At 33.9% G+C, this 27,151-nt stretch overlaps 1 protein-coding gene across 7 annotated transcripts in view; it reads left to right on the top strand.

Annotated features, from left to right (window-relative positions):
- The first annotated feature begins 216 nt into the window (after positions 1–216).
- The window catches only part of FASTKD1 (FAST kinase domains 1), a 50,483-nt gene continuing 23,548 nt past the window's right edge, over positions 217–27,151 (top strand). For 2 of the 7 annotated variants that reach the window (XM_079133302.1, XM_079133298.1), the window contains exons 1-12: positions 219–349; positions 2,819–3,335; positions 5,384–5,452; positions 10,804–10,929; positions 14,860–15,258; positions 17,516–17,626; positions 18,579–18,710; positions 20,688–21,174; positions 22,376–22,490; positions 25,242–25,370; positions 26,325–26,456; positions 26,948–27,061. In XM_079133302.1, the coding sequence (XP_078989428.1) occupies positions 3,001–3,335; positions 5,384–5,452; positions 10,804–10,929; positions 14,860–15,258; positions 17,516–17,626; positions 18,579–18,710; positions 20,688–21,174; positions 22,376–22,490; positions 25,242–25,370; positions 26,325–26,456; positions 26,948–27,061 (2,149 nt within the window). In that variant the 5' untranslated portion in view covers positions 219–349; positions 2,819–3,000. Of the gene's footprint in view, positions 777–1,559; positions 3,336–5,383; positions 5,453–10,803; positions 10,930–14,859; positions 15,259–17,515; positions 17,627–18,578; positions 18,711–20,687; positions 21,175–22,375; positions 22,491–25,241; positions 25,371–26,324; positions 26,457–26,947; positions 27,062–27,151 lie in introns of those variants that run through there. The other 5 variants (XM_079133300.1, XM_079133299.1, XM_079133304.1 and 2 more) reach the window with 5 other exon arrangements.

The following is a 27,151-nucleotide window of genomic DNA, read 5'->3' as shown; positions in this document are numbered from 1 at the left end:
ATATTTTTTAGTGTATATTACAAAAATATTAGTATTCCAAGTACTCGGGGAAATAAACCTAAATAACAGAGACACTGACCTAAGCGTCAGTGTCATTACCTTACCCAGGAGACTCTGACGCGCAGCCCGGAGTCTCTCCCAATGCAGAACTACAAATCCCAGAATTCCCCCAGATGAGCCGGCGACGTGCATTCCGCCGGCCGCGCTGCGCAGACCTCTCTGGGAAGTGTAGTATGTGTCTTCCGCTGTGCACGCTCTCTGCCCGGGATTTTTTCCGGCTTGGGGATCGGCTGTACCGGGGAAACGTGGTGTCTCGCAAGGAAAGGCTAAAAACTCTGGGACAAGCGGGGTGAGCGAGGGAACCGAGCTTCTTCCGTCTTTTGCTGGGGACGAGGGACAACCCAGACCTCTAAGTCACCGTAACCGCATTCTCCGATCCTGTAGAAAAGTTGGCGGGCATTGAGGGAAGAATTTACCGGCAAGTCAGGGCCGGGTAGCAGCGACGGTTTTTCTCTTTCCCACCCAGCACGTTTATGTTCAGGGTTCGTCCGAGAAACGGAGGCCTCCTTGCGAGTGTTGGGTTCTCCAAAGCGCGGAGGTTTGGGACGGGCTGAGCCCATTTCTAACCGGGATGATGGTGTCTGCGTTCACTCTTGTTCAGCTCTCCACGCGTGCCGGCGCAGAGGATATCTTGACAGGCACCCTGCATTGTGCCTGTTAACTCGTACCTGTCTCTCGCATCCCAAGGCTCCTCTTAGTTAAGCGGCGTTCCCAAGGTCACTTAGCTGGGATAGAGCTGGGGTTGCGGGACTTTTAAATTCTTAATAGCCTCCACTTTTCAGTTATGAATGGAGGGTGATTCGAGGATACCTTTGCTTTGAGCAAGGTTTTTTGTTTATTTGTGTGACCCTTGGCATGTTGTACTGAAATGCCACAAAATAGGCTGTACTTGTGCATCGTTTGTTCTTGGGAACAGACAGCTTGACATAGAGAGGGGTCTGAAGCATGCTTTTAGTGATACTCGTGTTGGTTTGTTGATGTAATGAGGCTCATGTGTAATCTCATCTGCACTAGAACTAGAGTGATTTTTTTTTTTTTTAAATTTTAACATTCTCCTGTCTCTCTCTTCTGTATTTCAGTACTGGAGATTGATTGAATGAGGGGATCTGGTGTGCAAAGCAAGTGTTCTACCGTCCAGCTACACCCCCAGCCTTTTTAAATTTTATTTTGAGAGTGTGTTGCTGAATTGCCAAGTCTGACCTCAAACTTGACATCCTCCTGCCTTAGCCTCCCAAATAACTGGGATTATAGACATGCTTTATCATGCCTGACTGGTTTAAAACATCTTGAGTTTACCTTATTGGCAAACGGGACTAATAATATCTACCTGGAAAGTTAAGAGAATTTTAAAAAATTCAATTAAATTTTAGGAGTCTTGCCTTAATGGCCAATGAGACTAAAATAACTACAACTCATGCTTATTAATGAGTTAAACTTTGCGTACTGAGGATTGAATACGGGGTGCCCTACCACTGAGGTACATTTCCAGTCCTTTTTATTTTTTATTTTGAGATAGTCTCACTAAATTGCCCAGGCTGACCTTGAAGTTTCATCCTCCTGCCTCAACCTCCTGAGCTGCTGGGATTATAGGCATTTGCTACCATACCAAACTCCTGTTACATTTTCTTAGACATTTTATGACCGAACGAACAAAGATGGCAAGATTCCTGGTGATAGGATTATCCCTCCCATGATCTTTTTTTTAGTGCACATTAATTTTACAGAATAGTGGATTTCTTTGTGGCATATTCAACATTTGTTGTACTTTCACTTGACCCCCCCTCCTCTTCACTAATAGTCAATTGAGAAATTAATGAGAATATATTTTAAAAGTTCTTAGTAACTGTTGCACATGTATTAGATGATATGATTTTAGTCCCAGCTTGTCTATTGCTTCTCAATAATAAATGTAACAGGTAAACATCACTACATTTGTGATATATTTGTTAGACAATTTTTTTTCAGAAAAATCTTTGGTTATTATATTGATTCTACAGGTCTCGAAACACTATTTGACTTTTAAATATTTCCTCATTAGTGCTGTGAACATCTCATTTATTGGTTAAAACCTGAGTACAATCATGATCAAGTTGTTTAAGTTCTTTTAGGGCATGAGAAGAAAGGAGCAAGAAACCACTTTGAAGGCAAGATGTGGGGTTGCATGCCTGTAATGCCAGCTCTTGGGGAGGCTGAGGTAGAAGAACCTAAATAAAGTTCCAGACTAGCCTGGGCAATTTAGCCAGACTGTCTCAAAGTAAAATTAAAAGTACTAGGGACAGGGCCTGGGATTGTGGCTGTGGCTCAGTGGTAGAGAGCTTGCCTAGCATGTGTGAGGCCCTGGGTTCAATCCTCAGCACTGCATATAAATAAATAAAATAAGGGTCCTTTGCAACTAAAAAAATATTTAAAAAAAGTATTAGGGATGTAGGTCAGTGGTAGAGCAAGTAATTAGGATGTACAAGGGCCTGGGTTTGGTCCCCACTATGGAAAGGGGGAAGCAATTTCTCAGGTTTTTTTCTCCTTCCTTCTGCTTTTATGATCAAATTTGAAAATTTTAGGCAATGTTGGACTTAAGAAACATTTTTTAAAGAAATATAGAAAGAGACCCTTTTTCCTGGATGTTTAGTTTTGGAACAAATTCTACTATTTGATTTAGACTAAGAACAAAGGCTAATGCAGAAAAAACATTATTTTGAATTTTGGAATTAATTTTTTATTAATTAGATGAGACTAACCATGTTAACCAATTCTTTTACAGAAGCTGCATGTTGGAATGAATTTAGAGTCCTCATAATGGAAACAAAATACATGAAGGAAAGCCAGTTATTTTTATAACAGCACATTTAACCTAAATACTAGTTGCAAATGGCTTTCTTTACTGAAGAGAATTTGTGATGTAAATGGAAAGATACCTTTTTTCTAGACTCATCCTCTATAAATATGTTTCGTCTGAGAACTGTGGGTGCATTCTCCTGGAGAATGTTTCAGTTTCGACCCTTCAGTTGTGAACCACTAATTATTCAGCTGAATAAGTGTATAGATGAAGAGCAAATATTTGATCTTATAGAAAGAAACAAAGCGACACTTTCAGAAAAGCAAGTTGAATGTGCATTTTATAATCTTTGGCAACTTCAAAAGCAGAAGACCAGCTTGTTAAAAAATGTTGCCTGTGTAAAAGATCACCCCCAATTTCTTACTCTTCATAATTTGACTACAAATAAAATCAAATTGATGAATGATGATACTCTGGTGAATGTGTTATACATCACACAACAGTAAGTTACTTTTATGGAAATGGTTATATTTTAATTTTTTAAAAAATCTTTTAAACATAAAAATGTGCTTTTTCTTCCAAGAGGGTAGTTTTCCTGATAAATATATTTTAAAGATGTCTAGAGGATATTCTTTGACAACTATTAGTAGTATTTCAGTTTTAAAAATTAGAATATAATCAATCATGACGGTAGAAATGATTAACTTTGGATTATTGTGGAATTTTGTGGAAATGTGATTGGCCAAGATAGGATAGGTAAATTATTAGATTTCAGACTAATGCCTAATAACAAATCAGCAATTAATAAATTGTTTTTTATTTATCTATTCACAATTTCTTGCTTCCCATTATTAAACTGATGGCAGATAGATTTTTTAGGGGTTGTTGGTACAATAAGTAAATTTTTTCCCAGTAACAGTTCTTTTTTTTTTTCTGGTGATTTTATTTTATATATTTATTTATTTATTTTTTATTGTAAACAAATGGGATACATGTTGTTTGTCTGTTATTTTATTTATTTTTTAATTTTTTTTATTCCAGTAGCAGTTCTTTAAAAGAAAAAAAAAAAAAGAAAGAAAATAGAATTACTTTCTAGACTCATAACAGTATTTCACAAATTATATTTTTGCTTGTTGATAGGTGTTACATGCAAAAAAGGCTTCCTTGATGTGAAAGGAAATATCACTGATCTACATCTCCAGCTCTATTTATTTGAGACAGGGTCTTGCTAAGTTGCCCAGTCTGAGCTGGAACTGTGATCCTCCTGCTTCAGCCTCCCTACTTGCTAATGGTGTGTGCCACCGTGCCTGGCAAAGTTGTTTCAAGAAAATAAATTTTAGCTGAGCATGGTGGCGCATGCTTGTAATTCCAGTGACTTGGTCCGTTGAGGCAGGAGGATCTTAAGTTTAAAGTCAGTCTCAGCAATTTATCAAGACCCTCTCTCAAAAAATTGGAAATAAGAGGGTGGGCTGGGGATGTAGCTCAGTGGTAGAGTGGCCCTGGATTAAATTCCCAGTACTGTGGGGTTGGGGTTTAGTGTGGGGTGGGAGGGTGAGAGGCTGTGTGGGGTGGGTGGGGCTCTGAGAAAGCAGGAGAGAAGAGAAATAAATTTTACACTGTAAGGAAATTCAGTCTTCTTCAGGAGAACTGGCTTCCCTGAATAAAGGAACCCAGGAACAAGGGAAAAAACACACAAAATACACACAAAAGTTAAACATAGAGTCCTTTTATGATAATCCACCCTTTCAGGGTTAGGTAGCTGTAGATTCAGCATTGCACAGGTATTGCAGTTTTTTTGGTTAGATTTTTTTTTTTTTTTTTTTTTTTTTTAATTACCAGGGATTGAACTCAGGGTCACTTAACTACTAAGTCACATCCCCAGCCTTTTTTGTATTTTATTTGGAGACAGGGTCTCACTGAGTTGCTTAGGGCCTTACTAAGTTGCTGAGGCTGACTGAACTCCTCCTGCCTTCACCTCCTGAGCCACTGGGATTACAGGCATGCGCCACCATGCCCAGCATGTAGTTTTTATCTATTTGTTTTGTTTTTATTTTGGGAATCAGAATTAATAGGAAAGGGAAATTTTCTTATATTCGGTATTGATGTTAGACTAAAAAAAGGATGATTTTATTTTTAGGTTACAATATTCTTTGAGAGATATGAAGGGAACACATTTTAATGATTAAGGTGATTGGCATTTTGTGTCTTTACATACTTTGTCCTATTAAATATTTTTATAATCAGAACAAAGTAATACATTTTATACATCCTTTAGGTATAAAATAAATCATTGAACATTGTCTTTGTTCAGTGGAGGATTTTGAAATGAGCAGATAAAGAGGATGAGGGCATGAAATAAAATATAGATGCTTATTTATTAGACTGAACCAAGAAATCAGAACACTGACATGGGAATAGAGTAGAAATAAGAACTGCTTATGTAAGAGCGAAGGAACCTGATGTTACATTTTCCTTATAATTCTTACTGCATGTTTTTTTAATTTAAAAATGTGTGTGTGCAGAAAATTACTTTCTCTTATTTTTGTTGAGGTTTGCTGTTGAGGCCCATGATCCGCTAATTCAAGCACTAGTTACAGAAGCATGGAAAAGGATGGAAAGGCAAGTATCTGGATTCATTATTTAAGATTAGGGTTATCCTTTTCAGGGTTAGTACAGTGAAATTCCATAGGAAAAAAATGGGGAGCTGCTTCCTGCCTATTAAACTTTGTGGAAAACAGTGTAATTAAACCCAATAGAGTTTTAGGGTTTTTGATTGTGTAATGTGTTTTTGTTATTTAATAGAGCTAGAAAGTATTTCAGTGTTCCCTGTTTAACTCATAACAGGGAACAGTGTGCTTTTCCACATATATAATTAGTCAAAGTTAAATAGGTTAGAGTCATAGCTCCATAGTGGACTAGTAGACTCTTAACCTACCAGAGTTTTGCTTCAGAAAGAAAAGATTTTCTGATTTGTTGTCAATTAGGATCTAGAAGTAACAGGAGGCATAAAAAGAGGAAAAAAGGTCAGTTTATAGAATGGAAGGCCATTTTTTATTTTGAGACAGTGTCTCACTAAGTTGCTGAGTCGCTCAGGTTGGCCTTGAACTTGCAATCCTCCTGCCTTAGCCTCCTTAGTCCTTGGGATTATAGGCATGCCACCATGCTCAGTAACTGACTAGAACTTACAGGTAACTTAGAAGCTTTTTTTTTTTTTTTTTTTTTAATAGTACTGGGGATTGAACCCAGGGCCTTGTGCTTGCGATGCAAGCACTCTACCAACTGAGCTATACCCCCAGCCTACTTAGAAGCTTTTTAAAGAAAATAAATTTCCAGTTCTTTGCCTTGGACAGTATTGATTCAGACCTATTTTCTACAGTATACACGACTGTATTTTCAGCATTTTGTCATAATTGATATCATCTAGAAAAATGAAAGATCTGTTCAGGGTATTCTTGTGAGTGTAGAGATGTCTGTTCTATAAGAATATATGGAAATTTCTTCATGTATAAAAGATCTGAGAAGATAACAGAACTCATATTAGGAAAGCTTCAGCTATTTCTGAAAACTTTGAAATTTTTTTTTGGTATCGGGATTGAACTCAGGGGCACTCAACCACTGAGCCACATCCCTGGTCCTAGTTTATATTTTATTTAGAGACAGGGTCTCAATGAGTGGCTTAGAGCTTTGCTTTTGCTGAGGCTGGCTTTGAACTTGACATACTCCTGTCTCAGCCTCCTGAGCTGCTGGGACTACAGTTATGCGCCACCACGCTCAGCTGAAAACATTGAATTTTTTAACCTAGGAATTTTGGATGGCTAAAGGACATTGTTAGTGAAATAGGGCAAATGACAGTGAAGAAAGAGAAAATAAAGGTGGGAACATACAAGAGGGCTTTAAAAACTACAGAGCAGCCCTACCTGTACACCAAATAGAAAGGAAGGAATTGACCAAGATGAGAGATGATAGACTATTTTTTGACAGAAGGAGTGAGCATTCTCATGTTTTTGTTTTTTGGTATATTGTTTCTTAAAGCTTAAATTTTTATAATTGTTTATATTGGGAAACTCTTTAGGTCTTTTGTTATGTGGGCTGGATTAAAGAGGTTTGGAACAGTTCTCTTGATTTAGAAATTCTGCATTCATCTATCAAGTTGTAGTTTTAGTTAACTTTATTTTTTAAAATTTTAATTTATTTTTTAAATTTAATTTTATTGTGAACAAATGGGATACATGTTGTTTCTGTTTGTACATGGAGTAACAGCATACCATTTGCATAATTATACATTTACATAGGGTAATGATGTTTGATTCATTCCATTATTTTTTTCTTCCCCCCCACCCTAACTTTATTATTTAAACCTAGTTGTCATCTTATCCACTTCATTCCTCCATTCTTGTTTGCTTTCTACCTGTAACTATCTTTTATATAAGGTAAAAAGAATAATCTTAATTCTTCTTGCAAACAATAAGAAATATACACTTAGTATTTGTTTTGGGTTAAATTTGGTCATTGTTGGTAATAGGTCAAAACATTTTTATTTCTCTTTAAAACAGCATTAGGTGTTATATGAATTGTACAGCTTGAACAGATCAGTTGTAAAATTTGATTTTGTTTTAGATTTGGTTTTACTATTTATAAGACAATTAAATTACAAATGTATAATTGTAATTCCCAGTGAATCATACTTTCCCTTTTAATGTATTTTCACTTCAAAAATAACTCAGAAGTTAATGACTTTGTTTTATATGGTGGGTTTTTTTCTTTTTTTTTCTTTTTTTATACTTGTACCGTGTGTATGTGTGTGTGTGTGTTGAGATGAGGTCTTGCTATATTGCCTAGGCTGACCTCAAACTCCTGGGCTTAAATGAGTCTATGGCCTTAGCCTCCCAAGGAACTAGGCTATACATGTGCCACTGTGCTTTGCTAAGTATATTTTTTTATAATACCAAGTTATAAAAATTTAAAGTCTAATTTATATTCTATCTATAGGATTTCTAATAGTCATAGAATAAATATAATTTCTGAATTTTTCATCTTTGTGACATTAATTTTTTGTCACAATAATAGCTATTAATCAGTGATCTTGCTAAAATATCTATGAATTTACATTTTATAAATACAATATGTAGTAATTCAGATGAGATAGATTATTCTGGTTTAGCGCTCTGTGATGGACCATGGCAAGGACAGTTAGCATGTATTTAAAGCCAGAATTGAATGAAAAATTATTATGGATGATTTATTTATTTATTCACCTTTTTTTTAATTGATACATTCTAGTTGTACATAATGATGAGTTTTGTTGTTACGTATTTGTACATGCACACAATATAACAATATAATTTGGCCAATATCACTCCCCAGCACCTCCCTGTTCCTTCCTGCCTCCCATTCCTTGGTCCCTTTCCTCTATTGCTCTCTCTTTGAATTTTAGGTGATCCACCTCCACCTTTCTTTTCCTTTTTCCTCTGTAACTATTGCATATGAAAGAAAACAGATGACTCTTGACCTTCTGAGTTTGACTTATTTGGCTTAACATGATGGTTTCTATTTCCATCCATTTTTCTTGAAAATGATATAATTTCATATTTCTTTATGACTGAATAAAATTTCATTGTGTATATATACCACATTTTCTTTATCTATTCATCCATTGATGGACCCCTAGACTGGTTTCATAGTTTGCCTATTGTGAATTGTGTTGCTATAAACATGGGTATGCATGTATCACTGTATTAAAATGACTTTAATTCTTCAGGATAAATATTGAGGCGTGGTACAGTTGGGTAATATGGTGGTTCCATGCCTACTCTTTTGAAGACCCTCAAATATGATTTCCACAGTGGTTGTACTAATTTACAGTCCCACCAACAGTGTAATAGTGTTTCTTTTTGTCTACATCCTCTCCAGCATTTATTATTATTTGTATTCCTGATGACTTTCATTCTGACTGGTGTGAAATAAAATCTCAGTGTAGTTTTGATTTGCATTTCCCAAATTGCTAATAATGTCATGTATTCGTGGGCCATTTATATTTCTTCTTTTGAGAAGTGTCTGTTTAATTCATTTGCCCATTTATTAATTGGGTTATTTGAATTTTTGGTGTAAAGTTTTTTGTTTTTTTTTTTTTGTTTTTTGTTTTTTCTGGTACTGGGAATCGAACTCAGGGCCTTGCGCTTGCAAGGCAAGAACTCTACCACCTGAGCTATCTCCCCAGCCCAAGGTGTAAAGTTTTTGAATGATTTAAACATTTACAAAACTAGAGGCTAATATGCTATCATCTACCCATCATCCAGCTTCAGAAATTGTCAGATTAGCCAATCTTATATATATCACCTTCCACTCTCTCTGTACCCTTCAGTATACTTTTTGTTTTGTTTTTGTGGTTCTGGGGATTGAACCCTGGGATACACTGAACTAGTCCTTACATTTTTTTTTTTTTTTTTTTTTTTTTTTAATTTTGAGATAGAATCTTGCTAAGTTGCTAAGGCTGGCCTCAAACTTCCAATTCTCCTGCCTTAGCCTCTGAAGTTGCTGGAATTGGTGTGTGCTACAGCACCCAGCTTTCAGTATGTTTTAATTCGTAATGTCATTTCATCTATAAATATTTAAGTACATATCTCTTAGAAATGTAGATTCTAAAGTACATACCCATAATGATATTATATTTTAAAAAACAAATATTTCTTTTCAGGTATTACTTAATACCTGATTGGTGTTCAAATTTCCTTGACTGGCCTATGAAGATCCGTTTTTTAGCCACTTGTCACTATCTAAACAAGGTTCACACTGTGCTAAGTTTTTCTCTTTTTCTAAGTAAAGCTTTAATTGAAGAATATTGTAAAGTTAAATAAATAAAATTACACAAATGGTAAGTATACAGCATGATGAATGTGCATTCCATTCTGTATAATAACACAAAGATCAAGAAACATCAACAGTTCCCCAGAAATTCCCTTTATGTTCTCTTAGAATTACCCTCCCACCCCAAAAGAATTTTGACTTCTAACATCAAAAATTAGTTTTGTTTTCATAGAAATGAAATTCTATGGTATGTACCCTTTTATTTAATTGGCTCAGTATGTTTTAAAGATTCATCCATGATGTTGTATGATTCATCAGTTTATTTATTTTTGTTGTTGAGTGGTATTCTCTGTGTGATTTACCCATTGTACTTTCTTCATGAACTTTTAGATTGTTTGCAGTTTTTGCTATTGCATATTGTGCTGCTACGAATTTTCTTAGGCTTGTCTTTTAGTAAATTCAAAATATTTAAATCTAGGGGCTGGGAATGTAACTCAGTTGTAGAGTATTTGCAATGCATCCACAAGGCCCCATCACCACAAAAATAAAAAAAAAAAATAGAAATTTATAACATTCTTCATTGCTTTTGTCTTACCATCTATTTGTTGAAGAAAATGGGTTATTTTTCTTATAGTCAAAATCTGAAGTTTTTAAACAGAACTATTGTATTAGTAGTTATTTGTTAATAGGCAAACTTGAGTCAAAATTGTCAACTTAGCTGGGTGTTGTTGTGCATACCTGTAATCCTGACAGCTTGGGAGGTCGAGGCTGAAGGATTTTGAGTTCAAAGCCAGCTTCAGCAATTTAGGGAGGACCTAAGCAACTCAGCAAAACCCTGTCTCTAAATATAATACAAAAACGGGCTGGAGATTTGGCTCAGTGGTTAAGCCCCACTGGGTTCAATTCCCAGTAACAAAAGATAAAAGAAAAAAAGAAAATTGTCACCTCACTAGGTGAGTTAAATAATTTTGAGTGATTTTTTTTCCCTTTTTAAATCTTTCTAGAGTATCGGATGTTTTAATTATTATGGTTTTTTATTCTTATAATAAGTAAACATTTTAGAAAAACTCACTTAAATTAATATTTTATTGCTTTTTATTTTATAACTACATTGTTTTAATTAAAAGTTAATACTAATTATCTCCTTTATGTATTTCCTTTAATAGGTTTGATATTAAAGTACTATCCACATTTTCCACTTGCCTAGCAGATCAGCATTTGTATTTTAGTCCACTAATGGGAAAAATAGCTAATATTGTAAATAGGAACTTGGAAACCATACAGGACTTAAGGTAAGTTTATTTAGGGGCCTTTTGTTGTGTTAGAAAGATCCTGAACTTTGTAAACAGAGATTTGTCAGTCACAGTTATGTGACATGAGGCTAAGTTATATAACCTCATGGAAGGTCACTATCCTCATGTATAAAATAGGGATGGTAATATATACTTTTCAGTGTTGCAGTGGGGGCTGGGGATAAGATACGTAAAGTTGAGATCTGTGAAAGTCTGAGATTTGTGGTGCTGGGGATTGAACCCAGGGCCTTGTACTTGCAAGGCAAGCACTCTACCAACTGAGCTATCTCCTCAGCCCGAAAATCTGAGATTTTTGCCTTTTGCGAGGTAACAAGTTTGCCTGCCACATATTCTTCTTGTTTGCAGTTCTGGAATGGAACCTTGGGCCTCACACATGCTAGGCAAGCACTTTAACACTGAACCACATTTCCCATACTTAAGCTTATTATTATTATTATTTTTTAACTTTGAGGCAGGGTTTCTCTGAGTTGCCAAGGTTTGCTTCAAATTTGCAATATTCCTGCCTCTGCTTCCCTGGTCACTAGGATTTCAGGCACTCTCTACGGCTCCTGACTCTATGTGTTCTTTTAGAAGCTTTATAATTTAGCATTTGTTCAGGCGGTCAATGTTTTCTTCTTTTCCATATCGATATCTAGTTGTTCCAACACTATTTATTAAAAAGATTTTACTTTCTGCTGGGGCATAGTAGCTTACACCTGTATCACAAGTTTAGTGTCAACCTGTGCAATATAGCAAGAGTCTGTCTCAAAATACAAAATAAAAAGGACTGAGGCCAGGCTTGGTGGCTCACACCTATAATCCCTAGCAGCTCTTTTGGCTGAGATGGGCAGATCACAAGTTCAAAGCCAGCCTTGTCAATTTAGCACAGCCCTAAGCAACTTGGTGAGACTCTGTCTCTAAATAAAATATAATAAGGGCTGGGGATGTGGCTCAGTGGAAAAATGCTCTGCATTCCATCCCTGGTACCAAAAATAAATAAAAGGGTTGGGGATATAGGTCAGTGGTAGAGTGCTTGCCAGCATGTGTGAGACCATGGGTTCAATCCATAGTACTACCAAAAAAAAAAAAAGATTTTACTATCCCTGATGAATTGCTTCATTACCTTTGTCTAAAATCATGATCCTAATGTTTAGATCTTTTTATGGACTCTATTCTGTTCTAGTGATCTGTCCTTGTATTAATACTGTTTCTGTATTATTATAGCTTCACAGTAAGTTTTGAAATCAGATAATAGAAGTTATCCAGTTTGGTTCTCCTTTTTCAGTATCATGTTGGTTATTGTAGATCCTTTGCATTTCCTCATAAATTTTAGATCAACCTGTCAATTTATGTAAAAATGTCTGCTTTGATTTTGATAAAGATTGAATTATACCTGTAAATTAGTTTAGAGACATTTGTCATATTAAAATCTTCTGATGTACTGATAGCACATGATTTTCCATGTATTTATGAAAGATATTTTTAGTGTAGAGGTCTTACATCTTTTGTTTAATTTATTCCTAAGTACTTTGTTTTGAGATGAAATTGTTTTTTATTTTATTTATTCTTTTTTCTACATTTTTTATTGGTGCATTGTAGTTGTACATAATGATGGGATTTGTTGTTGCATATTTATACTGAAATTGTTTTTTAAATTTCATTTTCCAATGGTTTGTTTTTAATATATATAAATACATGCAAATGACTTCTGTATATTGATTATATATTCTATGACAGTGATAAATTCACTAAGAGTGGAAATTTAACTATCTTATTAAGCTGGTGGAAGGTATATTCTAAGCCTGGCTTTTTATTATCCTATAAGTAGCATTTCGTAAGTATCTGCTTTGGTTAGGCTCTCTCTGATGTTATGAAATGCTGAAACTGAAAAAGAATCTAAGAAAACTTTTTAACCTAACATACTGGAAATCTCAGTAAAAAGAAAATTCATTACTATTGGGTGAGTAGGGTTAGTATACATTAATAATATTACTGTCACATCAATTATGGTCTTCAGTAAAAAAAGAAGTAGAGTTAGAAAGAAGGCTGAGAATGAAAACTAATTAAAGACTGAGAGGACATTTAGGACAGATAAGGGATGGCTTTGAATGTTACGGTAAGGATCCGAAATAAAAAGGAAAGCAGTGACCTAGAACTGAAAGAAGGGAAAAAATTTGAATATTAGTGTCTGTTTCACTTACTCCCCAGACATCCTTCATTTGCTATATAAGAAATGAAGACTTTGTGAGGATAAGTAAATTACCCAAGGGGTCTTAGCCAGTAAATGGGGGGACCAAGATTTAAACCTAGGCTTTCTGATTCTAAAGAATTGTGCTGCTTCTGAATAGATTCTAATACTTATTTTTTTTTAACTATTTGTTCTTACATGTTTGAAAAAAATCATTTCAGGGGGGTTTATTTAAATGGCAATGTTAGGTTACTTATTAATTATTGTTAACATTAAACATTGTGACTAGAGAAGCCACAGTATGTATAACTGGAGGTTTTTAAAAAAAATTTTTTTTAGTCATCAATGAACCTTTATTTTATTAACTATATGTGGTGCTGAGAATCGAACCCAGTGCCTCACACATGCTAGGCAAGCGCTCTACCACTGCACTAAGACCCCCCAACCCTAACTGGAGGTTTTTTCAATATTAATATATTCTATATTAAAAAGAATAAGGATTAAAGAAAATTGGAAACAAAAGAAATTAGCCCCATTTTCCTAATGATTGAGGTGGTTTTAGTTTTAGATTTTATTTTTTATTATTTTTTTTTTTGTGTGGTGCTGGAGATTGAACCCAGGGCCTTGTGCTTGCAAAGCAAGCACTCTACCAATTGAACTATCTCCCCAGCCCTAGTTTTAGATTTTTATTTACCTTTCTTGTAGACTGTTTTCTAATTGTCATCCTTAAGAATTTGTTTTATGTCTTTCCATTTTGCATACTTTATTCATATATAATGCATTCTTATATTTGAATGCATATATAATGCGTTCTTATATTTGTAGTTTTCTGATTTTTGTATTATGTAAGAACAGTCTTTTGAGAGTAGATGCCACATTATTAATTTTGATGTCTTCCATAGTGTCTAGACAAGTGACTTATGTTCCTTAAGTATTTGATTATTTATTTTTAATTTATATTTTATAGTGGTGGGGTCAAACCCAGGACCTTGTGCACGTAGGCAAGTGCTTTACCATTAAGCAAAATCCTCAGCCCCCTCCTTAAGTATTTGTTAAGGGAAGAAATATTAAAAGTTTACTTCCTGTTTAGTACTCTTACGATTGTATATTAATAAAAATCTGGCATGAAATGCTAAAAAACATGAAATTATTCAAATAATTCACTAGTGAGAAATATTTTTCCAGGAGCATATTAATAAATTACCTAGATACACAGAAAATAGTAGCAAAAAGTCAACTTCCAAAAATACAAAATGAAGCCAGGAGTAGTGTCACACTGTGCCTTGTAATCCTAGATACTCAGGAGGCTGAAGCAGGAGGATTGCAAGTTCAAGGTCAGCCTGGGCAACTCATTGAGACCCTGTCCCATAACAAAATAAAAAAGGACTGAGTTGTAGCTTAGTGATAGAGCACTTGCTTAGTTTACTCAAGGGCCTGGTTCCAATTCCTGTTAACACATACATACACACACAAATACAAAATGAGACTTGGAATATAGCATCCATGGGCTGTTGGTCCAAAGTGATTTCTGAGTAAAAATATTTTCCAACAAAGTCGTTTTAGTTTTATCTACAGAAGTGTTTGATTACTGAGAGATCTGAGTTTGAGTCCCTTTAGTATTTAAAAGAAAATTTTTATAGTATGAAGCAACATTTTTGCCAATTTCTTTCTACATCTAATCATTTAGTTTTAGAATTGGTCATTTTTCTTCAGTAACGTAAAAAATCTTTTTCTTTCTTCAGGTCCTTGTCTGTCTTGATGGTCAGCATATCTTCTTTAATATCACAACATTTTCAAGAGCAATTACTGAATAAAACAGAGATTCTTTTTGATAACTTAAGTTCTTCTGAAGTCGATATTGCAAAAAGAATAGTACAGTTTCTTAAAAATGTTAAATATAGATATTACCCACTATTAGAGAGGTGTAATAAAGTGTTTTTAAACAACATGAACCACCTTGATTTGGATTCCATCAGTAAAATACTTGGTTGGTACCACTTCCTACAGTTCCATAGTTTTGAATTTATGATAGTGGCTAAAAAGAAGCTAACTCAGATGATTCCTCTGTTTGATCACCCTGCAAGCTTTGTAAAATTGTTTGTTGCATTGGGACCAGTAGCAGAACCAGAAGAAAAGAAACAGTGAGTTCAATTTAAAATGCTTTACTTTCCTTGTTGGGAATAAATAGTTTTCAAGCTTATGTTTCCTTGTCACTCTGGCACGCACCAAAATTACCCAATTAAACCATGGATGGGGAAATAATCTGTTATGCTCTGCTTCTTGATTCTTTTTCTGATTATCTCATTTGTATCTCCAACTCTTAGTCTACTGGTATATTCCAAAAGGTGGCCAATAAATCCCTGGTGCTGTTCCAATACAGAAAAAGTTGAGGAAGAACATCGTTTAAGTGATTTTATTTTCCTTTCCTAGACCAAGTGACTGGATTTATACACAGGCACAAGATTAACTGTACAATATTTATCGTGGACCTAAAATGGACCCTTTTGTGTTTTGTTGTATTCATTGCATTTATCATCTAAACCACTTATTATGCACATTGACATATTTCTCATGTGAATTTGGTCTGACTCATCTCTTAAAATTTTCCATTTTTAATGGATTTTAATGTAGATACGAATATTTGTGATATAAAGATGAGCAAATATTAAATTAATACAGAAGCTAAATGTAACTAGTACATAAGATTCTTCCTTCCTAGGCCATTTACACAGTTATAAGATTCCCCTACCATAAGCATATGGAATATGTAGAATAATAGTAGCCCTTATGGATGAATATAATTAGTGATTAGTTAAGCCGGAGGTTCCAGGAGTTGGGTAACAGAGGAATCTGCATCATTATTCTGTTAAGGAAAGCTTTACAGAAAAGTTTTATGTTTGAGTGTCCTTTGAATTATATGAAAAAAATTAAGAGTACATTTAAGAGATTATATCTAGATGGAAACATGATAATTATTTTTTTTAAAAACGTTTATTGGAATCTCTGTCACCAAGCAAATATTAAAATCTCATGTTAGGGCTGGGGCTATAGCCAGTGGTAAAGCACTTGTCCAGCATGTGCAAGGCCCTGAATTCTATCCCCAGCACTTAAAAAAAAAAAACAAAAAACCCTCATTCTAAAGAAGTACAAAAGTTGGGAAGTTGGATTTAACTGGGTTCCTACTTCAAGGAATTTATATTTCAATTAGGAGTGAATTAAATAATTTAATTATGTACAATGTTGCTGGAATTAGAAATAAATAATTGAAATATGTAAATACATAGCATCACAACATGGTTTATGACTCAGTAGTAAAATTAGCGTTATCGATCGTAAGTATCGTGGGTGGAACAGAAGTGAGAGAAAAATGTAGACTGAAGTGGTTGGGAAAAGCTTTGGGGAGAAGCTGGGTTTGAAGCATTCCATACGGTTGGTGAAAAGGATGATATGGAGCTACGAATAGAAAATTTATTCCACTTTCCTCAGATTTCATCTTTTGGATTTATCTTCTAATTTACTCCAAAAGACCCTCATTTCTTTTGTTTTAGTACATATTATAGAGTAATAGGTTTCATTGTGGGATATTCATACATGCATATAAGACACTTATATCGTGATTCTTTCATTACTGCAGCACTTTGGATAGTTTCAAAATAGGTCATCTTTGTTAATTTTTAGCCTACAGTGTTATAATTAGTGTAAAATGTATAAGATTTTTATTTATAGGAAGATAAATTGACTTTCTGGTTAGTTCTTATACAATTTTAAACATCTGCCAAGACATTATAAAATCTTACCAGATTCAATTAATTTTATTAAAATATCAGTTGTTGGTTCTCTTGTGCTGGATAATTTCACTGAATAATAGTGCTTTATAATCATTATAACCTTATCTCTCTTGAAATTCATTATAATACTTCTATATATTTTTAGAAGAGCGTTTTAGATTGGGTTATACTGAGGCCTTAATTATTTGAAGAAAACAATATACTTTTCCTTATTTAATAATATTTTATATTATCCCCAAGTATGTGCAGAGCAAATTGAAATTAGACATGAAATTCAATTTTATCTATATTATTTCTTTTCTATATGTTACCCACAATGTTATTTTTTAAAAAATTACAAGTTAGCTGGGCATGATGGCACACACCTATATTCCAGTAGCATGGGAAGCTGAGGCTGGAGGATCACAAGTTCAAGGCCAGCCTTGGAAACTTAGAAAGGCTCTAAGCAGCTTAGCAATTAGTGAGACCCTGTCTCAAAATAAAAAGTAAAAAGGGCTGGGGATGTAGCTCAGTGGTAAATCACCTCTGGGTTCAATCCCCAGTTTGAGAAAAAAGAAAAAAATTATCATTCTCAGTTTTTAAATGTAAAAATACTTTTCTTTGCTTCTAGACTTAAATCAACCATATTATTGATATCAGAGGAGCTCACCAGCCAGCAAGCCCTAGCAGTGGTGGGAGCAATGGAAGATATGGAAAGCAGAAATTCACATTTGAACAAAAAGTAATCTTTCCTGAAAGTCATGGTGTTTAATTGTTATTCATAAGTGGCCATTTTTTCTATAGTCATTGTTTTGAAGAAATAAGAAATCACCACTTCAGGCATTATTTTTGTTCTAATTTCCTTTTCAAAATAGAGGTAACAAAATTGTTTATATCATTTGTCATTTCATCTACTGCTGCTGTTCTACTAAAGCAAAACATCATAATCCATAGAAGTGGAGGGCACACAGCAAGGAACCTTCTTTTCAAGAGAACAGTTTCTATGAACAGTTTATATCCATCTATATTACAGTGTTATCTTGAAAAAAATAATACCATATTCTACCTTTTTTGGTAACTTGAAAATTTAAGGAAAAAATATACATGATTTAAATTATGTATGCTTTATTTTTCATTGTCTATTATATCTGCCTTTTGGTATTTCTTCCAACCACCTCTTAGCATTTCCCTTTTTTATTTTATTTTTTTGTGATGATAGACCTGGGGAATCCCACTGTTCTTAAGCATCTCTGTTTGAGAGCCAGTGGATTTAAGGAAGAAAAATCACGTTTGCTAATTATTATTATTTTTGGTACTGGGGATTGAACTCAGGAGCACTTAACCACTGAGCTCAGCCCTTTTTTTTTATCCTTTATTTAGAGACAGGGTGTCAATAAGTTGCTTAGGGCCTCACTAAGTTGCTGAGACTGGCTTTGAATTTTCGATCCTCCTGTCCCAGTCTCCCAAGCTGCTGTGATTATAGGCGTGTGCCACCTTACCTGGCTCACACCTGACTCTTAATTTTAATCGTTTACATTTCCATTGCCATCTTGAGACAGTTCTGTAAAAACAAAATTTTGTCTCATTCACTGCTGTTCCTCCAGCACAGAGCAGAGTATCTGGTATAAAAACGCCAGTGTTTCATAAATCAATGAGTACAGTGATTATAATATATGTTCTATCATTATTTTTAGAATTGCTTCAGTTTTGCATAAACATTTGGATAACTATAAACCAATAGAACTATTGAAGATAACTCAGTCATTGATATTTCTACATTTTCAAAGTAAAGAGTTTTTTGTGAAGCTCAGAAAATTGCTGCTTAGGTAAGATTAATATATGAATTTGTTCAGTGTTTTGTTTTATAATCTATCTGTAATATTTGTTTAATTATATACAGTATTGCTGAAATTTCAGAGGGGAAATTGGGGAGTTAAAAATGTTAAAATGTTAACTAAAATGTTAAATGTTAAAATGTTAATTAAAAATGTTAAGATCTGTGGTTGTAACTCAATGGTAGAATGCTTGCCCAGCATGTGTGAGGTCCTAGGGTTCAAAGCTCAGCACCACAAAAGGGAAAAACATTATTTTAAAGATGAGAGTAATTGCTGGAATGAAATTCAAATAAAAATCAGTCTTTCCCCCATTTATCACTACTAATTTGATTTCTCCCTTTTTTTTTTTTTTTTTTGGTTGTGCTAGGGATCGAACCTAGGGTCTCATGCTTGCAAGGCAAGCACTCTACCGACTGAGCTATCTCCTCAGCCCCCTGATTCCTCATCTTGATTTCTAAAAGATCAGGCATGGGACGCTCTAATCAAAACATTGACATATTTTAAGTGATTTTTAATGTAATAAAGTGATATGTTATGGTTAAAAAGGATTTGAACTGAGGAATAAGTATTGACTTTTTTTTTTTTTTTTTTTTGGCAAGGGGTACTGGGGATTGAACTCAGGGGCACTTGACCACTGAGCCACATCCCTAGCTGTATTTTGTATTTTATTTAGAGATAGGGTCTCACTGAGTTGCTTAGGGCTTTGCTAAGTTGCTGAGGCAGGCTTTGAACTCACAATCCTCCTGCCTTAGCCACGCCTGGCTGAAATTTGGGGAGAATTTATATAAAAATTGTAGGTGCTTTATGATTTAGAATTACCTTCCTTCACTTCAGTATAGATGATTTTAAGTTGATATTAGAGGGAATGCAGTCTAATTCAATTTACATAAATGCTTATATAAAAAGCTCCTGAAACAGCTCAGACAACCTAGAGAGTTCTTGTAGTGGAATAACATCTGGTTGGGATTTTTTTGTGTGTGCTGAGGACTGGACCAGGGATGCTTTACCACTGAACCATATCCCCAGCTCTTTTTAGTTTTTATTTTGAGACAGGTTCTCTCTAAGTTGCTGAGGACCTCCAGAATTTGCTGAGATGGTCCTTGAACTTGTGTTCCTCCTACCTCAGTCTCCTGAGTTGCTGGGACTATAGGTTTGAGCCACCATGCCCAGCTATGTTTGTTATTTTTTAACTCAGTGAAGTATAATCTACATAAAAATGTACTTATCCCCATCATATTGCTTTGTCCTTATCTCCAGGGTTTAACTACTATTTCTATTTCTAGCTGTGTGTGATTAGTTTTGCCTTTTTACTTTATATAATTGGAATTGGATTATTCTTTCTACTACTTCTGAATCTGAAGATTTTTTTAAAAACTTCCAGATTTTTTATTTATAGTTTAACAATTGATCTCCCGTGATTGTTCGCATGGAGATTTGGGGAAAGAAAGAGTAGAGAATGAGATCAATTGTATGGGGGGGTGTGTGTGTGTGTGTGTGTGTGTGTGTGTGTGTGTGTGTGTGTGTGTGTGTATTTTGTGGTTGGACTTCTATATATGAAGTATGAAATGAAGGGGAAGTAATAATGAGTGATCATTTTGTGCCAGGGCCTGTACACGATCGTACAAGCTCCTGACAGGTCATATCAGAAACTGAGCCTAAATTCTTCCTCTAGCAACAACACTGGAAACATTGATCTGAAACTGACCTTTTGTTTGCGAAGGACTATGGTTTTATTTTTGTCTAAAAAATTTGGAGCATGCTTTGGGACATCTTAGGTTTTCTTCAGTGACCCTTTGTGTCTTGTCATCTTTTAATGTATCTAAATCTTAAGTGAACTTGTATTTTAAGCTTCATTCATCTATTGATTATAGTAGTAATGACATATTCACTTTTAATTCATATATATTTTAGTTTTGCTGGTTGCTGATGTATTTATTTTGTTCTTTTCACCCTCCTCTTCCTTTATAGTCACTTGAAAGTTAGTGTCAGACCAAGTGAGATTTCCATCCTGGTCTGTGCTATTTCCATGCTTCCTTCTCCTCACCTAGATGAATCAGCAATATCCCGAATTGAAGCAGTTTTACCACAGTGTGACCTAAATGACCTGAATGATTTTGCCACATCTGTTTTAAGATGGATTCAGTATGATCACACGCATATGAGTAGCATTACTGGGAAACAACTGAAACTACTTCGAAAATTAGATCACTACGGTCATCAGAGATTACAACAAAGCAACAATTTGGATCAGTTATGGGAGGAACTTAAATCTTTAAAAGCAGATTGGTTTCGTGAATCTCTTGTTGAAGAAACAATTGCAGCTTTACAGCGTTTGATGGATGGAATTAATTATATAAATGTTGCAGGGATTGCATCTTTTATTTCTAGAACTAACTACCTCAGTACTTTGCTTCTTGATAGGATAGCCTCTGTGGTTATTGAGCAGATTGAAAAGGTACAACTTTAAATGTTACACTTTAGTTTTATATAGTTGTCAACTTCTAGAAGCATAATTATTTTATCATAAGTACTTTGAGAACTTGGATTAGAATTTTAAGGTTAAAAATTAAACTATGGGGCTGGGGATATAGCTCAGTTGGTAGAGTGCTTGCCTCACAAGCACAAGGCCCTGGGTTCAATCCCCAGCACCGCAAAAAATAAATAAATAAATAAATTAATTAATTAAAGAAAATTAAACTATGGTTTCTGGTTCAACAATTTGTTTCTTCCCTTTAAAGTCAGTCTCTCCAACTTTGCACATTTGGGGAGATCAGTAGGCATTCTTTGCTTCCTTACAGTATTGTTAAGAGGAGTAATCAGAACTCTTTGACTAGAAGGGAACACTTAAAATGACATTAAGTGAATTAAGATAGTGGAGAATAAATAATTTTTGTTTTTCTTTTTTTAATAATTCTATTGTATTGCTTTTATTGTTTTAAAATGTTAGTATTCAAAAGTACAAGATAAGTGTGAAAACTTAGGAAATTATAAGGTATCCACTGTCACCAGTATTCTTAAATTGTCAGTGTATTTTATTGCATATTTATTTCTGAGACTAACTTGTAAAATGCCGCTTTATGGATTATGTGAGAAGAAACTCGCTCATATAATCACTGTTGTATATGCAATATATATAATCAGGATAAAGGCTTTACTTAGATTATAGTATTTCTCAAATGAAAATAAACATCTGTCTTATTTGCTTAGCTTAGTGCCTGGCAGTTATTAATTATTGGATGAGTGAGTGAATAATGAAATAAAAAAAAGAATAAATGAAAACAATATGCTGATGATTATAAATTAATAAACTATATTATATGATAATGCTATAAAATGTACTGACATGAAAATAAATGATACTATTTCCTATTTTAATTAGTAATGAATTCTGAAGCAGAATTTTACAACTAATGAAATCAATTTATAGTTTGTCTAATTTTTTTCTGCATTAGCACTTTTGTTGGAGTTTACTAATAATAATTAGTCTTGGGATTAAGTAAGTTCATAATAGGATAGAAAAATTAATAAGCAGAGTGATAACATCATTTAACTATAGACCTGTTAGAAAAAAGTTGACCTAAAATAGTAATTAGGCTAAAATTTTATTTCATTTTGCTGAAGTTTAATTGCAAATTTTTTTTGTTTTGTTTATACAGATCCATCCTTTTTCAATCTTTGCTGTTATTCTTCCATACAGCATCTTGAACTACGATCCACCTCAAAGGAATGAATTTTTTGGAACATGCATGCAATGCCTTCATTCTCACTTAGGTGGGTATGTTGTTTGGTAATGCATTGAATGAGTAGATCAGAGGATACTTGAGCTAAGTATGAGCTTAGAAGTCTCGCTCATTATAGGGTAACCATAAATAGCCATGAATTCTGTACCTAAACATGTTTTGTATCCATTTTTGAAAATTTTATTTTGAAAAATGTCAAACCTATATAAAAAATTGAAAGAATTGAACAAGGAATACCTGTAAACTCACTGTGTAGATTCAGTAATGTTACCTTTGTATCATCTGTGCCCTATTTGTTTTTCTCTCTCGTTCACTTTTTTGGAGCCATTTCTAAGTATAATGTAGGCTTTATGATCTTTCACCTCTAATTTCTGTAGCATACACTTTCTAAGAATAACAACACTCTATAGAACTTCTAAGAAACTTAGTAATAGTTCCCAAATACCTAATATATAGTCCTCATTTAAATCTCCCTAATTGCTCCTAAAATATATTTTAGAATGGTTATTTTGGACCCACGATCTATCGAGGTTCACTCTTTCCTTTTGGTTGTAATCTCTGCAGTCTCTTAGAGTCTAAAATATTTTCTCTCTCTCTTTTTTTAAACTTGGCATTGACATTCCATGGGAAGGTTTTTACTTTTTTCTGTTTGTTATTAAGGTTTTCAAATATTCAGAAAAATTGAATAGACAATAACAGAAATCTGTATATTGTATACTTAAAATCTATCTTGAATAGTGATTAACATTTGAACAAGTAACATTTACTTCCTAGTCCACAATCACACTTTCTTAATTTTTTCTAACTTTTTAAATACAATGAGAATTGAATGATTGTCACTTTTCCCCATCTTTTTTCCTTGATATTTGTTTTATAGAATAGAGATCAGCCACTTATTGTAGATTGTGTCACATTATGGATTTGTGTGCTTCTTTTGACTTGTTCCTCCATTTCCTGTATTTCTAGTAAATTAGAAGTTAGGTATAGAAGCATAATTACGTTTAGGTTAAACATTTCAGCAAAAAATACCTTGCTTGTAGTGCTGTGTATCTTATATTTATATCGGATCTGGAAACACATATTATTTAATTATTTCTGTCCATTTTAACAGTTTGTTTATAGAAAATAAATATTTCTTAAGGGCTTTAGTAGATGTTTATGAATTGTCTGAAGGGTTAGTGCTCTGGTGCTGATGATTTTATATATTATAAAAATGTTTTTAAATAATGTTTCAGTACTGGGAAAAAATGGAATAAAATTGGTCTTTCCTATCATTGACATTAGCAGAAGCAGGTAGCAGAGACAGGAAATTCTTTTTTCCCTGTTACTCCTTATTTTGGTTCCTGAATTGTGTTTAGGAGAGGTTGACCTTTAAGGAGTAGGGTTTAAATTTTTTTAAATTGGTATAAAATAGTTATTGCAGAACAGTGGGTTTTGTTGTAGCATATTCATACATGCATATGATATAATTTAATCGGTTTCCTTCCAGTCCCTCCTCTTCTTTCTCATCCTTCCTACCTCCTCCTAATTTTCTGCATATAGCACTTGTCTTTCTGAGTCTGGCTTATATTGCTTAATATAATGCTTAAGGGTAGGATTTTATAGGGCTTTTCTTCCCAGATCCTAACCACTTCTTATCCATGGAAGTTTTAGAAGTGAAATATCTGGTAGTTCTTACCTTTTCAGTAAACACCCACCATGTATTTTTTGTGAATGTGTGTGGCACTGGTAATTGCGCATGTTAGGCAAGCACTGCTCCACTGAGCTACATCTCCAGCCATTTAAAAAATTTTTAATTTCAGACAACCTCAGGAAATTGTTGAGGCTGTCCTCAAACTTGTGATCCTTCTGCTTTAATCTCCCTAGTGGCTGGGATTACAGGAATGTGCCACTGCACCTGGCTTTACCACATGGTTATTGTCAGATACTCTGCCAGCCACTGGAGATAAGGGAGAGAATCAAAACATGTAGATTATCATTACTGAATTTACTTTCTGGTGGGGAGATACAAGCATAAACCATAGACAAATCTATAAGGTCATGTGATGAAAAGTCCGCTCAAGAACATTACTGTAGGCTAAGTGTTTAGGATGGAGCATAGTGGAGTGGGGTGGGGTATTAGGCAAGGCCTGAGCCTCAGACATTTGTACAGTCAACCTGGAGTTCTGAGATCCCCAGAGAGTAGCACAGTGTCATGGAGCTGGACTTTCTGAGTTAAACCCCACCCTCCACTTAATAACCCTGTCATCTGGGGCAAGTCTTTAACTTCTCTGTTCTTCCCTATTCCCGTTTAATATAAAACAGAGATATATCTGTTCCTACTGTATACAGAAATGAGGTTTAAATTAGTTAACAAATGTAAAGTGCTTAGAGTGGTACCTAACAAATTCTTAGCACTATTACATCATTATTACCAACCTTGACCTGGGAACTACACTATTTTCCTTTTGTCTTCAATTCTTTCTCTTTTCAAGGCAGTTTTTAAAACTTTTAATTAAATTATAATAACATTTATATAAACTTCATATAATAGTTTGAATTTACCTACATTGAATTGCCCAGGGATTCAGAAACAGAGTAATATCATAGTGCCCTTCTTCTCTTGTCCTCCTTTCTTACCCACATCCACTTAACCACTATCCTGACTTAAAACTGTATGGAATAGTTTTGTCAGTGATGATTATATATATATAGTTTAAAACATGTCTTTATCTGAATAATTATATATTTGTATATATGTGAGGTGGCTATACATTATACATTTTATTAAATTTTCTTTTAGGTACATTGGATCCTCTTATGTTAGTGTTCCTTGGTTTCTCTTTGGCCACACTTGAATATTTTCCAGAAGATTTGCTAAAGACAATTTTTAACATCAAATTCTTAGCAAGATTAGATTCTCAACTTGAAAGTATGTATCTACATTTAAATTTTTTAAATTATCACTTGTACTTTATATCTGAGTTTCAACTCTACCTACTGAAGCATTTAAATGTTAATAATTCTTTGTTTTCCCTGTAAATAAAAGTATTTCATGATGTTGTCAGGAAGTATAACTTATCTACTTCTTGTCTAACACCAGGCCCTGGGTTTTTCATGATTGTTGTAGAAAATTTGAAAAACATAAAAATATAAAACAGAAAATAAAAAATTACTCATAATTTTACCACGAAGTGAAACTGTCAAATAGTTTGTTCATTTCTTCCTTCCTTGTTGGGTTATTTCTTTTCTGTTTTTCTCTTGCTTTTACATGATGATGTATCTGTGTATTTTTAAACAAATTTGGATTACTTATATATTTATTTTGTATGCTGCCCTTTATCATCTAACTGTATTTTGAACAACTTTCCATTTCATGAAATATTTTTTTGATATCTTGATTTGTATATATAATATACATTATGTGGATAATAAAATTCACTTATTATATGTTGTTTCTTGGTCCTCATTGTTATAATAATAAATTATTACATATGACTCATTGATTGTTTCCTTAGAATAAATTTCTAAATATGGAACATTAGGGTCAATGAAATTGATTGTTTTTTTGCTTGTTTATTTTGCCATGCTAGGTTTTGAACCAGAGCCTCATGCACCCTAGGCAGGTGCTCTACCACTGAGCTACATCCCCAGTCCTTGGTAGTATTTTTGAAAATGTAGTTTTAAAATTCACAACTAATGAAAGTGGTGTAGAAGTTGGTCCTAACCATGCTCCCAAAATGTAAAGTGTTTTTGTACAAATGAAGTGATTTTATAATATAAGTAAAAGTGTCAACCAAGAGTGGGGATAAATGATGTGAAAAAATGAGTTGTCTTTGCTAGGTCTAAACTATTAAAATCATTAGTATTTTATTTTTAATTTCAGTTTTACCATCATCTCTACGTACAAGGGTCCAGTTTCGTCTTATGGAATTAAATAGAGCAGTCTGCTTGGAATGCCCTGAGTTGCAAATACCATGGTTTCATGACCGCTTCTGTCAACAACAGTATAATAAAGGTTTGAGTTTTCTTTTAGTGAGATAATGAAGTTTAATTCTAAGGTAAAGTATTAGGTAGTATGTTGTTACTGTTGTTAAAACTAAATGTGATACTAGAGTTTCCAAGAGGACCATGGCCTGTTTGATTTTTTTTTTTTCAGTTGAGATTTTGTAAGTATAATTTGTGTTATAAGAATTTCTTTTAAAATTTTCTTTAGTTATAAATGGACACAGTGCCTTTATTTCATTTATTTTTATGTGGTGCTGAGGATGCCTCACACATGCTAGGCAAGTGCCCCACTACTGAGCTACAGCCCCAGCCCAAGAATTTCTTAAATAAGATACTAAATCTCTTGTTTAAGAGCAAGAACTTATATTGAATTTTCTGTGATTACATATGGTATTATTGAAGCTCTTAAATTGGAGATATTATCCTTTTTTTTTCATTTTGTAGAATTGGGATGACTCATTCAAAACTGACTTAAGTGGTCTCATTTTTATTTTCATAAAGATATTGGCAGTATGAATGGAGCACAACTACAGATTTCTAAAATGTTAGCAGAGGTACTAGGAGGAATCAATTGTGTGAAAACCTCTCTTCTTTCACCTTATTACCACACAATAGGTAAGTCATTGATAGGTAATTAACTACTTTCAGAGGATGGGAATTTTAATAGAGTCATCTCATCAACTGGAATTTGAAAAAGTTTAAATA

Source organism: Sciurus vulgaris (assembly GCF_902686455.1).
Source record: "Sciurus vulgaris genome assembly, chromosome: 3".
Taxonomy (NCBI): domain Eukaryota; kingdom Metazoa; phylum Chordata; class Mammalia; order Rodentia; family Sciuridae; genus Sciurus; species Sciurus vulgaris.
The sequence above is the reverse complement of the archived record's forward strand: the minus strand, read 5'-3'. Positions and strand labels throughout refer to the sequence as shown.